The sequence below is a fragment of the Stegastes partitus genome, unplaced genomic scaffold, assembly GCF_000690725.1.
Source record: "Stegastes partitus isolate 25-593 unplaced genomic scaffold, Stegastes_partitus-1.0.2 Scaffold671, whole genome shotgun sequence".
In the NCBI taxonomy this organism is placed as follows: Eukaryota; Metazoa; Chordata; class Actinopteri; family Pomacentridae; genus Stegastes; species Stegastes partitus.
Window position 1 is genome coordinate 256,720 of NW_007578402.1, and position 15,133 is coordinate 271,852.

General features: G+C 41.7%; 1 protein-coding gene across 1 annotated transcript in view; it reads left to right on the forward strand.

Annotated features, from left to right (window-relative positions):
• cnksr2a (connector enhancer of kinase suppressor of Ras 2a) overlaps window positions 1-15,133 on the forward strand; it is a 70,354-nt gene that overhangs the window by 23,188 nt on the left and 32,033 nt on the right. Inside the window, exons 4-9 of the mRNA XM_008290405.1 lie at window positions 7,589-7,676; window positions 8,155-8,196; window positions 10,808-10,927; window positions 12,862-12,921; window positions 13,263-13,331; window positions 14,719-14,865. Coding sequence (XP_008288627.1) covers window positions 7,589-7,676; window positions 8,155-8,196; window positions 10,808-10,927; window positions 12,862-12,921; window positions 13,263-13,331; window positions 14,719-14,865 — 526 coding nt within the window. The remainder of the gene's footprint in view (window positions 1-7,588; window positions 7,677-8,154; window positions 8,197-10,807; window positions 10,928-12,861; window positions 12,922-13,262; window positions 13,332-14,718; window positions 14,866-15,133) is intronic.

Below are 15,133 nucleotides of genomic sequence, written 5' to 3' on the forward strand. Positions count from 1 at the left end.
GATTAGCCCGGCCTCCAGACGCCGGAGCTTTGCAAACACAAATTAAAGTCTTATTTGTGGCCGACCAGCAAACAATCCTAAAGCAGAAATGGAAAAAGATAATAATCCAAAGCCTGAAAAGAAAAGTCTCGGACGTGTGCGAACCAAAACTTTCACCTGCGATCAGCCGACGACACAAAACAGCAGCAGACGTTTGACTCAGGACGACTTCAGCTGGGGCAGGTTTTGATGTGTCGAACAGCACGGAGCATGAAAAACGACAAAAGTATCTGGAATAGTGGGTCCAGGAGCAAATCAGCAACAGTTTACGACTCTTGATTAAGTGTTTAAATCATCTTTACTGGAAAAAAGACAAAAATCAATGTTGATATTTGAGGTTTCTGGGATGCAAACTGAGCATCTTTGGGTTTGGGACGACTAAAAACACCCCTTCAGCTGCAGTTTTCCATATTTTAGCAACTAAACAAGTCATCAGCTAATCAAAATATGAATGTATGTAATGCCTGATATGCAAACAAGGCTTCTAAACCGTCCCTCTGTTCTCTGTTTGTACGACTAAAGCCTCAATCTGCACGAGCACAAGCTCCTGCAGGTGTTGACATCTTTCTTGAAATATGTTGGGTGTTATTTTTTTTTTTCCAAAGGAATAATGTCAGGCCTCTCTCTCGCTCGCTCGCTCACTTCTCCGCTCTCTGCTGTCGCTTCATTTATTCATGACTCGACACGATCTCCTTCACACACGTCAGATGCAGAACTAAAGGTCTTTGACATCGGTTCTTGAAATGCCAGGCACCCACACCTGTCCGCGGGCCATCGAGACAAACGCACAGGATGGGAAAAAAAAAAAACAACGCGCTGGCAGACGCACACCCACAACGCTACGCACTGACACACACTTATGCAAGCGCACACGCGGCCGCCCACGCGCCATGATACAACTGTAAATGGCAACGCGACATTGAGGAAGGGATAGACTCAGCAGAGCACTCTGTTCCTCATCCCTGAGACAGCGCTGTCAAAAATCCAGCATATTAGACAAAAAAAAATAAAAAATATGTTAAAAAAACGAGCATATTCCAGCTCTGTGAGGGTCCGCTGCTATATTTAACAGGCATATGATCCCACCAGAGCTTTTATTTTCGATGAAATCCTGATTCTCGCAGCCAGGGAATAAGAAACGATTTTTTTTCTCACTAAAACCATTAACGGACCCCCTAACGACGTGGGAACCGTCAGCCTAGAAGTCGTCTTGAATTAGCAGCCGCAGGATCTCTGCCTCTTAAAAGGTGTTGAACAGAAGAAAAAATTAGCATAAAGCATGTTTAAAAACTGAACTTTCATCTGGCTCTGATTGCCGATCGTTAGATCTCTCGGGGACGGAGGGAAAGTGCAGCTCGCCCGGCGTCTTCTTCGCTCCGAATGACTTGAAAAGACATTTCGCAACCTTTTCATGTATAAAATAACATCTCTGCCCCGCCTCAGACGCCCCCACGTCTCATATATGTGTGTTTACATTTCCCTCCCGAGATATCGTTTTGGGCTGGATTTATGGGCCGTCGCGTTTCTGTTTCTTTGAACTCCTCATTTTCCTCTTTATATGCACATTGGAAAGCACCTAGCCATGAATTAATAACACGGCCACAGAGGCTGCAGTTTATGTGCGATGTATTTCGCTGATGGCTTTGAAATGCAGCGAGAGTGTTTTTCACTTTTTAAACCAGTGTAGTGAAGGAGTAGACTTTAAAGCATGTGGGGTTATTGCTGGGTTGGATCACATGGAACGGCCTTTTTTTTTTAGCCCTTAATTGTTCAGATTTAAGCAAATTGGCCCCAATAAATGCATGCAGAGTTGGTCATTAGCTGCTCCTGTTAATACCCATAAATGTACGGACACATATCACTGTGGCAGATTTAAGCATGTTGATCTGGATTTAAGGATTTGTGCTGGATAAAAGTGGTCATGCAATGCTGTTTTTTGGGGATAAATTCGTGCTGTTGTGTATTTAATCCACGCTCGTTAGTGTGCGGACAGAATAACGGGGTCATTTCAGCACAAACCAAGTGTACGGTGGCTTCGTTGGAGCTTTATTACCTGTAAAGCTGCTGAAAATTGCGTTTTATGTGGAAAGTTGTCAACGTGGCGGCTTGTTAGTGTCATCTGGAGGGGTTCTGTGTAACTGACCAGAACCAATAAATAATATAGTTCAGAGTTAATGAAGTAAAACAGCAAACATTTGTTCAGGTAAACTTTAAAAACTTCCATGCTGTGTGGTAGAGAATGCGCATCCCGACATGTTATCAGGTGTCCAGGCTGAACCGAGGACACGACAGATCCCAGGGCTAATTTCCATCTGGTGTCCTGCACTCATAAAAGAAACACAAAAAAAATTGACAAGTTGCGTTGACACAATAATGTTGGTATCTGGATCAACTTAATATCTTGTGTCATTTTAACTCACTATTTTGCGTTAGTTTTAAAATTTACTTTAAGTTGTACTAACAAATTAGCTTTATAATTAAATTTTTCGTCACAATGATGTCAAGATTACAAGTCCTCTCTTTTACCCAAATAAAATGCTTCGACTCGTTTAGACAGGTAAGATGATGCGTTCAAGAACCTGTAGGTTAAGCAAATACAATACAAAGGATGTTTCAAGGTGATATTACCCAACGTGAAGTGGTCTGTGTTCAAACACAACACTGCAGTTCAAAATAAAAACAGTTGATTAATTAACATTTCTAGCTAACAAATACGTTTGTCAAAAGCGGCTACGTTTGCAAAAACATGGAAAAAAAGACGCTAAAAAATGCTGAAGAAAATCTATTGAGGCAACCTAATTTTTTTTTCTCAACCTAAAAACTCGTGGGCATTGCGATGGTAAATAAGTATGAAGAATTCCTTTGAAGTAATGTGAGAAAAACTTGTTGAAACAACTTAATTTTTATGCGCAATTAACTTAAAAACCTTTGTTTATCCAACCGATCGTTAAAAATACTGTTGATTGAAGAGCTAATTCTACCAACTCAAGGTAATTAGTTGGTTGAACATAATTTCATTAGAAGTTGTTGAAATATTTTTTACAGTGACCTGATGATCTGAATGTAAAACTACGTCTGTGTGTTCAGATCTGACTGAGTTATGACTCTGAGAAAAATCATTTTGCCGCTTCAGGGTGTTAAAGTTCGCCAACATCGTAACGTCGTCTGAGCACATTCATGCTGAGGAGGAAACAAAAAAAAAAAGAAAAAAGTGTTGTTTGAGGGCTGGAGCCTGGTGGTTAGCAAGCAGTCTGCGTAGCCTTAGGTCCTGCATGTATATATAGCACTCAGCCTCAATACTGATGACCCAAATCACACACACCACAGATAAATCATCCACTAGAGGCTGTGGCCGAATTCTAATCTGGGTCTTTAGAACATGTCATCCTTCTCTCGCTTCGTTTCATCGCTGCATTGTATCTGCCATCATAATGTATGCCGTGAATGAATGCATTAACTTCCCCCCGTTGCATATCTGCGCCGGCGTGTTGGTTTTGTCCCTTTTGTGCGAGCGTGGAGTCATTAGCAGCCCATTAGCTGCAGCGCGTTCCTTATCGTTAACACCTTGTTCACACCTGAATAGTCTATTATGCTCCGCTACGCCCAGGGCTTCATTTATAAACATTGTGTTTGCACAAAGGAAAGGCTTTAAAGACCCTCTTCTCGCAGGAAAATAGTTTTTTTTTTTAAAAACAAAAACCCAAACTTCAGTGGAAACTCTGAGCGAGCGCGCAGACATGTGGGAGACGCTGACGATGCCAGGGGCAGAGCAGCATCATAAATCCAAAGTGCTTTAATAACCTTCTTCACACAGTTTATTTCAGCCGGAGCAGGAGCACCGCTTTTTAAGAGGAACATTCAGTTCTAAACTGTGCCTTTTTTTTTTTTTAGTTTTTGTTTGTTTGCTTTTTGAAAACCTGGATTGAGATGACAAGTAGTCTGGATGAGGTGTGTAGCTCAGGACCGCTCTGGCCTCTTTACCTGCAGCTTCTTTCACCGGATCCTCTTTCCTCCCCTCAACCTACCTGGATAAGTTCTCACCTGGCAGCATCGTGTATTCAAATCATAAACGCTTAAATTCACTTTAATTCAGCCGGAGATGATTAGAGACTTTGATTACGAGTTTGACCAGCTGAATGTTTGCATGTTACTGAAGGATGAGTGGTTAATTATTCTCATTAGCTCTAGTGGTTAATTAGGCAGCATGCGTCATAGAGGAACACACAGTAGAATGAATTAGGATTATTTTGTGCATCACTGTTTAGTATGAGGTGCTCTTTTATGGAAAGCGGTTCCTCTGGCGGCATCCATAAAAATGTAAAACCCAGAAATGACTGTCTGACGGCCATCTTCACTTCATTCACGCTGTATAAATTCTAATGCTTTTCCCTTTTTTTTCTCCTCTTCTGTCCCTTGGATCCCTCCTCTCTGCATGCAACGCCTCATTGTATGTCGCCATACACAACCTCAACACTCGTAGACTCCTCCAGCTCCATTGTGACGGACATTAATGTGCATTTTAGTGCTACAGAAGTTAATACAAAGATGAAATTCTTTACCTTAGAGGATTTCTAAATGGTTAATATATTCACAGAAGATGGAAAACACCTTTTTAATTAATTCTGATCATTTAAGCCCCATGATCATCAGCGTTTTCTGAATCTTTCGTCGTCACCAAACACGGTCAATAAAAGCTGACTCAGAATAATTACGACTTTCCTTGTCGCTCATGGACGGCCAAAATTTAGCTCATTTCTTCTTCGTCGTAGCTTTTTTGCAGTTGACGCGCAGCTTCTTTTTTTCTTTCGGGCTTCTTCTGCTCTGTTTATCACAGTCATGTGTAACGTTGCCTCTACCGCCACCTTCTGACGGTAGCAGGTACTGGAAACAAAACTAATGCGACTTTTCTAAAGTGCGCTTCACATTTGAGTGACAGTTACATGAAAACACTGCCAACATCCGGCTATCTTGTCTTGCATCTTTTTGTTCTCTTTCATTACCTTTTGTAACAGAATTCATGCTTGTCACGTTGATTGCTGCACGTACGAACTTCGACGTCAAAACAACACCACAACCTTTCATACTCGTTCACGTCCGGCTGCAGTCTTCTCCTAAACGATACTCTTTGCTGCTGGGAAAAAACACATTTCTTTCACAGTATATTGCGTTAATGGAGGTCCGGACCATCTGGGAATCTGCTTCTGCATTAGTGGATCGTAGAGATGTCAGATCTGCTCAAAGCTTCAGGCCTCCAGCTGGTCTAGTTTGCATGTACAGCAGCATCGTTGTATGTGGAAGGATGCGCAACAATCCAAAACAGACACCAAAGTATAATCTAAGGCCGAACTCACACTACAGAAGTTTTAAAATCCTAACAGACTTTGAAATCCAGACAAGGAGAAACTTCTAAAAAATATTCAGACATGCACGCAGTAGAAGATTTAAAAACACTGGTGCATCACACACTACGGGATATTATTAAGATTACTGCACCACAGGGAGCAGAGCGCTGCCTCATGTGAGCTCATGGGGAAACCGATGTAAACCAAATGGAGACTGTGGTGCAAAAACTTGCTGTAAACGCTAATAAAACGTAGCAGTGAAAAAGACACACACACAAAAAAAAAGCCCAGAAGGCTAACAGAGTAAGTATGAGCAAATGTTTAGGAAGATGTGGTCATCTGTAGCTAGCGTCACCATGGCGAGCATTGCCTGGCAACAGCATCAGTTGCTCTGTGCGCTTATGTGATAATCAGACTCATCCCGGTTTTAACTGGACACGCTTCTCCTCTCGCATGCTAATTAATGACATTCACTCTCGCAAATACAAATCGCTATTAAACGTGGAAAAGCTGAAATGATTTGTGGGCATAAACAGGATCAACATACAGTTTATAACTAAAACAAACCACCTGTTGGAGGAATACATGAGAGAGAGGTCACGTGATTGGTTGCAACATATTTCTTATTTAATATTTAATCGGACTTATTCTTATCAAAAATAGCAGCATTCCCGTGGATGTTCTGTCCTAACTTGTAGTGTTTGGACTTTAGAACTTGAAATCCAATATAAGCTTTTCCATTTCTGTTGATTGATGTTGGTCCAAGCATCTGCATCCAGCAGCTGGACTGGTGTGGAGCGGCAGTCCGTGGGGAAATAGCTGTGAATACGGCTTCAAAAAGAGAGCGTCAAGTGCAGGTTAAGTGTTCTGTGTGTTGCCGTTTTTAACAACCAGGCACCACATGAAGCGTTCGAGACCATAAATGCGGGTAATGGGACAGATCCGCAGTACGAGGCAGCATCCAGCTGGATGATGGGTTTCCCTGAGTTGCAGATTCAGCTCCGAAGTTCAACGTTTGCCGGAGCGTCGGCGGCGTTAGTCGACCCACGTGAAATCAAAGCCGATCGGTTAACCGAGCGGAGAAGTGTTCTGGTCTCAGCATCAGCAGATATGAGCTGCTTTCTCTGGTGCCAGTGCAAAAGATTTGTTTTTCAGTCTGGAGGATTTAATTACCACTAAGCCTTCCAGCTGCACCAGTTACTAACAAGCCACAACACATACCGAACACCTCGGCTGCCAGCGACAAGAAAGAATTGGCGTTGATTTCGGTTCATTCAGTAACAAATAGACGCAGACAGAAGCTTAACCGAAGTGCTTCGGGGGGGATGTGAGAGCCGCCTTATTGACGTTTGGCAACCAGTCAGTGACGGATGGCAACCTGTAACCGTGACGACGCTGTGATGTGATGATGAGGATGTTTCACCATTTCTGAGTAAATCAATAAAAAAATAATTGAATAAATGGAAATAATTATTAGTTGGAGCCCTGTACAGCAGTTATGAAAGGAGAAGCAACTTTTTAATGATGCTCTTTATTTAATTTTCTTTCATTTGTGTTTGGTCAGTGCATGAAAACACTAAAAATTGAGTTTTTTATGTCATCTTAAGAAATTTTATTGTGGTCTTCCCAAATTTTTCAAACTGTTCTACCAAAAAACACATCAGAAATATAATTTTTTCCCACTTTGAACAGGAAATTTTATCTGTTTAGCCAATTAAAGGGAAGAAAATGGCATAAATATGTCAATTTTTAAGCAAAAATGCCCATAATTTGTTGGTTCCAGCTTCTCTGGTGTCAGGATTTATCAATTGTGCGTGAATATTTTTAGATATTTGACAGTTTTTCAAACACAAAAACTTATCCTAATGTTTTCTGGAGAATGTTTATATTCATTTTTCACTATTTTCAAATGTTTAACTATTATTCTGTCACTGCTACTCCTACTTTACTACATTTCCGGTCATGCTTTGTGCAGTTTAAACGCTTTACGGTGCACATCCAACCTGCCTTTACAAATGAGTTTTAAAACTACTTTCACCTAAATTCCCCTCCATTGCTGATTACAGGCATTTTGTGTTTGTGTGTCCGTAAACTGTGTCGCCCTCCCCTCCTTTGTGACGACGCTCCTCCTGTCCATCTCCTCTGCACATCATCGAATGCAGCAGAAACATTATAAGACATGCTGCTGTGTTATCTGTTCCTCCCAGGTCTCCCTTTGCTGCAGTGGCAGACTACTCAGTAACCCGAAATAATGTCATTCAGCTCTGCCTGGAGCTCACCACCATTGTACAGCAGGTGTGTGCAATTGTTTGCGAGTGTGTGTGTGTGTGTGTGTGTGTGTGTGTTTTGAAGGCTGATAGCTCTTATTCTCCTCCACTTGAAGTGCGAGGCAGAGGGGAGCTGCCGTGGGTTGTCATATCCCCCTAAGAGCCAGTGTGTGTGGGTGTGATGCAGCAGCCTCAGACTCTGCATCCTCCATTCTTTTGCTATTTATGTCCTTTACAGTCTGTCTTTTTTTTTTTTTTTTGCGTGACTGATGTGTGTGTAAATAAAAGATAAGTGTGTCTGTTTGTGTGGGCGTGTTTTTTTTTTTTTTTAAATCTGTGAGGGGGGTTTAGAGCGTGCAGGTGGTTGGAGGGGTGGAGGGCTTTCGGTAATGTGAGGCCGAGACAGTGTACAGAGGTACTGTAGCAGCGTGAGCGGCATGAGATGCTGAGTGTTTGCAAGACAGGATGTTCTGCTCGCGCTACATTAAATTTCTCTCGTCCCCCAGGACTGTACGGTGTTTGAGACGGAGAACAAAATCCTTCATGTGGTGAGTTCGGCTTTCTCAGCCAGCTGTCCCTTATTTGCTCTGTGTTGATGTGCAGCATCCTGGTTTTTTTTCTTTTCCCCACATTCCCCCACTGATGAAATACTCCACAAGCACACAGGAGCTTCAGTGGTTCAGAACTGCTTCTAGGAAATGCTTGGAAATGACGCTTGTCTTCTCTTTTTTTTTTTATACCAAGAAGACAAAAACCACAGCTGCAGCCCAGAGGTGATTAGCTTAGCTTAGCATAAAGACGAAGCAGGGGGAAACAGCTAGCCTGGCTCTAGCTAAAGCTTAAAAATACACTAAACAGGGTAAACTGTTTGAGCTTTAGCTAGAGCCAGGCTAGCTGTTTCCTCCTTCTTCCAGTCTTTATGCTAAGCTAAGCTAAATGCCTCCAGGCCATAGCTTAGCTTAGCATAAAGACTGGAAGTGGAGGGAAACAGCTAGCCTGGCTCTAGCTAAAGCTTAGAAATACACTTAGCAGGATAAACTGTTTGAGTCTAGCTAGAGCCAGGCTAGCTGTTTCCCCCTGCTTCCAGTCTTTATGCTAAGCTAAGTTAATCGCCTCCGGGCTACAAATCTTTTACTTAGTAGTTACTTCACAGATTCGAATTAATAATATGTAGAAATAAGCTAATAAATTAATTATCATAAATTGTATAACAGTCACACTTTCGGCTGAGCTGCAGGCTGTGTAAACGCAAAAGTACCTGAATTTTTGTCATGTGACTGTTGGTTGCAGCTGAGCCGCGAACAGCTTCCCGATTGCACAAAGAAATGCAGAATTTTTAGTTTTTTTCAAAATCTGGTGACTGCAAACTGTTTATTTTTGACAATTTTTTAAAAATAAGATGATGTTAAGCTCAGGTTTGGTCAAGTTTTCCAACACGATACATAAGAAAAGTTCAAGGACTATAGGAAAGCTGAAAATCCAAGAATCTTCTTGTATTTGCAGTTTCTGGCTCTCATTAGAAGTGTAATTTTTACAATTGAAAAACAACAAAAAAAGATAACACACCTTTTAAGTCCCACCAGCAGGTTTTGGGGCTTAAAAGGTTGAGTCGGTTCTTAAATCTGACATGAAAAGCTATTGAAAACGTGTTGGAACCATTTCAGTTATTGTGCTTTTTTTAACATGTACACGATAGAGACTGAATTCAAAGCTTACCTTCCTAGTTGGTAGCACTATTTTTATCATTATGTTACGAAACAAACAGGATTTTATGCATCTTTAATGACACACAGCAGGTTTTCCTGGTGAATACGCTCTTTAAACTACAAGAGAAGAGTCTCTGTGGAGGTTAAACTCTCAGAGCATGTTTGGTAACATGTAGCTTTAAATAGCTAATCGGCTAAACTAGTTTAAGAAAATGTCAGTATTTACATTAACATAGCAAGAAAAGAGGAACAATGGAGGTGAATGAAGGTTTCTTTATGTTGCTCTCAGCATTAAAAAAATTACATTTCAAAAGCATACGTCTGGAAAACAACTTCCTGTTTGCCAGCGGCTCCCAAAACTCCGACGGCAGCTAAACTTCGATTGACCTTTTTCACAGCAGACGTTTTGATTTGTCAAACGCAGGTGTGACGAATGGCGTCGCTAATCGCTGGAACAGAGCCATCGTTAGCGCCATTAGTCTCAGCCGGGCTTCCCTTGTTCTGACAAATCGACATGTCTGCTGTGAAGAAGCCTCTTTAGTCTGATTCGTTGGAGGGTAATCAAGAAACAAGAGCGCTCTGATGCCAGAGAGGCAGCGAAAATGACACCAAAAGTACGAGATGGATGCACTTTTTTTTTTACGGGTCGGACGGTTCTGGAGCAAAAGTTCACTGTCGGTGCAGCGGGAAGCTTTTTTGTGTCTTTTAAATGCTCTTGAAAAAAAGTTGGGAGCCTCTGCTGCGGATTATCCAACAACACAGTCAGCACTTTTTATTCCAGCTACTCTCTACCAGGCAAATGATCCCTGAAACCGTCGACAGCGTGTTGAATGGAGTCTTATTGTGTCTGCCAAGAAAGAAATGCTACTCCTAAATTTGTAATTTTTCACTGCTGTGGGCACCGAAATTAAATTCACCTCCATTCTGTTTGGCTGGAAACAATTAATTAACAGGAGAAATAAAGCCAAAACTATCTTGCGTGAACTTGCCCTGTTGTGGCCCAAAAATGAAACTTCAATCTGACTCGAAATCAAACTTCCGCGGATGCACCACAGGGATTTAATGTGCTCGGGCGATTGAAGTTGGTTTATTTAGTTGTTGCAAGCAAGCAAATGGAAAAAAACAATGAGATCATGAGTCATGGTGCCCACTGTGTCACCCAAAAATAAAACTTATTGAAATCTAAATAAATCTAAACACAAGCAAATACCTTTAAAATGTCAAGAAGCACCACCGACAGGTTCAACTTGGGTTAATATGGTAGGAAAACAAAAAAAATCTGCAGCAAGAAACACTCAGATGTTTATTTTGCTCAGTGAAGCCAAAGACAAGATGCAGCTTTTGCAGCAGGAGGCAAAGCGGTTTGTTCAGAAGTATAGTCTAATTTAGTTCTTTGTTCTCTTAATAAGAGCCCTGTTTGCCCTCCCTGTTGTTTCCTCCTGCGTCTCTGCAGTGCAAGACTCTGTCGGAGGTGTGCGAGCACATTGTCTGCGTGTCGTCGGACCCGCTGGTTTCTCAGTCGGCCCACCTCGAGCTGGTTCACCTCACCAACATCAAAACCTCCGAAGGCCTGGTAATGACTCTGTTCGCCTCGCTGGGTTTGTTAAAGCCTGTGTGAATGTGGATGTGTGACATATTGTGTGAGCTCAGACAGATATAAAACAAACACTATAGCCCACATTAAAGACTAAAAGACGCCGCCTTCCCTTTTAAACCTAACTATCCTGTGTAACATAATGATGTCTGCATTTGATTGACTGTCATGGAAAAAAACAACAAGTTGCTCATAGAGTCGTACTTTAACAACAGTTCACTAATTAAAAAGTAAAATTTGATTTTGGTTCAAAACTTTTCAAACTCCTACTTGAAATAAAGCATTCAGTTTTGCATTTTATTGCCATTTCTGTGCCGTTGGGCCTTTTTGTGTGTCGACAAATCAGGTCCCCAGGGTGCCCTGTTATAACTGGCACCAACAGCAGATAGTTTAAGTCTATAGAGTTGGAGCTGGCACACATCATCTGGTCATAGTGTTTGGTTGTGATCAGAGTTGCTCAGATCTGCCCACATTCCCCCACATGTTGGGTCCAAGAATCAACTGTTCACTTCCTGTCCAACACATCCCAGACATGGACATGTGCCGTTGTTACGTGATCATCAACGTCATACCAGTGACATGGTTGGACATACAATTCAAGAGTTTGGAAAAATGCTCTTATCATCTTGTTAAAGGCCTCATCGAACTCTGTAGATGTTCAAGGAATCCTTTCGTTCTTGACGAGTTGCAGGAGGAAATCTGTAACAACTAAATTCAGAAAAGAGGTTTATGGAAGAACCTCTAAAGGGGTTCCTGGAAACTATTTCAGTAGAGTTATGTGTAGACCTAACTGACACTTTACACCTGTATTTACCCTTTGTTTTATTTTATATTTCTAACTGTGTCCATTGCAATATCACATCATGTCTATAATGTAATCTGGTTGGTTCAGTTTATAACACAGTAATAACAAGGGTGACGGCAAAATGCTTAATTTTAGTGTAAATATAAAAAATGTGAGTTTTTTTTCATCAGTAACAATCAAAAAACATACGAAGAAATTATTATAGGTTGTAGTTTTTTGGCAACAATGAAGGAGATTTGTTAGTTTTGCACATTTGGGCCAATTGAAATCTTGTTTGGCTTTCTGTCGACAGATTTGTGTCCCTGTTTGTCTAAAAAATCTAATTTTTGCAGATTGTTTGTCATAAATGAAAACATAATAATGGGAAAACGGTACCCCAAACCCCACAAAACATGCTTCAGGAACCTTTCCTGAAGGAACCATTTTGAACTCTAAAGGTTTCTCTGCAATGGCAATGCTGAGGAATCCCAACAGATTCTTCTACTTAGTGAGTGCATGTAATCAGAAAAACACGTAAACAACCTAAATGATGAAATAGGCAAAGACACGTAGACTCAGGACCAAAGGTTTGTTTGCATTGTCGTTCTGAACAGTCAATACTTCCCCCTGTTGATACTCGAAGTCTTAACACACTGGAAGGATTTTTACCAAAAGCCCTTTTTCAGCGACCTAAACCTACTTCGAACGAGACAATAAAGAGAAGAGAAATAACGGTCTGTCATAACTTTTAAGACATGGAGGTCAGTCAGTTCAGAAAATTTCAAGATCTTTGAAAGTTTCTTCAAGTTCAGTCGCAAACACTGTCAAAAGCTGTCATGAAGCGGGCTCTCATGAGGACCGCCCCGGGAAAAGAAGACCAAGAGTTCTCCGAGTTTAGGCAGCAGACACATTTCACCATCAACTGTTGGGAGTAAATTAGAGATTCGAGGCGAAGCTGCTGCCAAGAAACCACTACGGGGAAACAAAAGGACATCAGACCAGTGAGAATCCAGACTTTAGTGGGATAATTATTTGTTTTTCAGTAGCTCAAAGACCAGAAACTCACCACCAGGCAAAATACTTCCCCTACTCCGCACTTAACCTTCTTTTCTGTCCTCCTCTCCATCAGGGAATGTACATCAAGTCCACCTACGACGGCCTCCACGTGATCACAGGAACCACTGAAGGGGTGAGAGGCTCGTAATCCTGTTTTTCACACGTTCGCATAGCGAGCTGCAGCTGGCACTTTGCTTTATCGGCGGCTTTCCCACCGCACCCGGAGGTGCAGAAATCCAATTCATGCTCAGAATATCTGCAAATCTGACATTTGTATCCATAACAACATATCAGATTCCGTATGGATGACTCTGCAAAGCTTACCCCCCACCTCCCCTCATCCTGCTACACTGAAGCCTATTTAAGTACACTTTGTTGTGAAACTTGCTCGCCGTGGCATGCAGGGATCAATAAGTTCAGATCAATTCATAGCCGTCTGTTTTCCTTCTCTCTCTGTCTTGTGTTTCGCTGTAGTCTCCGGCTGACCGCTGTAAGAAGATCCATGCAGGGGATGAAGTCATTCAAGTCAATCATCAGACTGTGGTGGGTTTCTTGTTGTCTGTGTGTGTGCTGCTGTTGTGTTCTAAATATACGTTTTTGTGTTTATTTGAGTGTTTTTCTGTTCTGATACTCTGAAAAAGATAAAAAAAAAAAAGCATATTAAAGGACCATTCCAGCTCTTTTGATCCATTGTCTACACAGATAACTGAATAATTTGCTCTGCTTGTATGTTTCTTACTTGATCCTAATTGAATATGTGCCTCTTTGTGTGGCTTTACAGACATAAACAAACCTTTACAGCTGCTGTAATCAATATTTTTATAATGCTGGTGGATCAAATTTAAAGGTGTAACAATAAAAGGGGTCACCGTCAATGATAAATCCACAAATATTTAGCTCATAAACAGCTCTAAAAGCATATTATAGCATTTTTCAGCTCATTGTTTTAGTTTTTCTGCAACTTTATTGTTTTGATTCAGGTTGTTTTTGGTCGCAATATGCAGCAGCGTTCAGCAAAAAGGCCATATTAAAGTAATTATTTACGACCTGCTTGGCGCCACACAGGAACCAGATGAGGTTAGCTGATGTTTTGGGAAGAAAGGTTAGCATTTAAAAAGACAGATAATTGTATTAGGAGATGGTGGAGACCAAAAACAGAGCTAAAATAAGAGCAAAAGTCATCATACTTTTTTTTTTTTTTTTTTTGAGGCAGAAAAGCTTTTATTATGAGGAAAGAGTCATATAAGTAGTAACTTTACACTAATATTTAGTTGCTATCTAGTGTTAGTAAAATGTACTATGCATCTGTGTGAAGCCCACTTGGTGTTATTTAGTCCGTAAAGCAAGTCCCAGTTCTGTTTTGTGATTTGTGGTTGGCCGGCCTCCAGTTTATATCTGTAATGCAGACCGTGCCCTTCATTTACAAGGTGCATATGCATGCAGCATGCATTGCAATTAGCGTGATCAGGTCCTCCAACCTTCTCTGCACCTCCTCTTGCATTATGATCAGATCTCAGGTCAGTCCTGTAAATGCAAATCAGACGAGGCCTTCAGGAAGATAAATGCCACATCCCAGCGACCCGTTTTATTTTTGTTTACAATATGTTTCTGAATCTCCTACAAACAAAGCGTGTTGGCTGGCTTTTCTAGAAATAGTAGGTAAGAAAAAAACGATATGTAATATGCATTTGTTTTCAAATTGAGGGCAGGTTATATCACACAAAAGCTCTATAGATAGACTCACCACCTCCACACCCACTTGCCTTGCACAGAAGGCTCAACAAGCGAGATCCAATCACGACGTGGACGGAATTCAAACTTGAGGCTGCATGTAAATGTTACTTAGCGGAGTTTAAATCAGGCTGTTGCGTGATGATATCCTCCTGCAGGCTGCTGTGTTCTCAGACTGTCCGTCCTCTGTCGTCCGCAGGTGGGCTGGCAGTTACGTAACCTGGTCGGCTCGCTGAGGGCAGATAAAGGCGTCGTGTCCCTGACCCTGAAGAAGCGTCCGCAGAGCACGCTCAGCTCCGCCCCTGCACTGCTGAAGAACATGCGCTGGAAACCCCTGGCTCTGCAGGTGGGACCGGCTCTACCTTTTATAGACTTTATTAAGGCACTGCGTTGGCCCACATAATTCCCCACAGCATTCCCTCTTCCTCCCGTACGGCCGCAGTCAAAGCGTATAATTAGGTCAGGGAGCTGTGACTGGCTTTGTTTGCCGGCTGAAACGCACTGGAAAGAATGGGAAGAGAAAACCGATGCCACCCTCCACCCACATTCCCAGCGCGCCGGCGATTATGAAATTTATCTCCCTAATTATCGCTGATTATCTGCACAATCGAGGG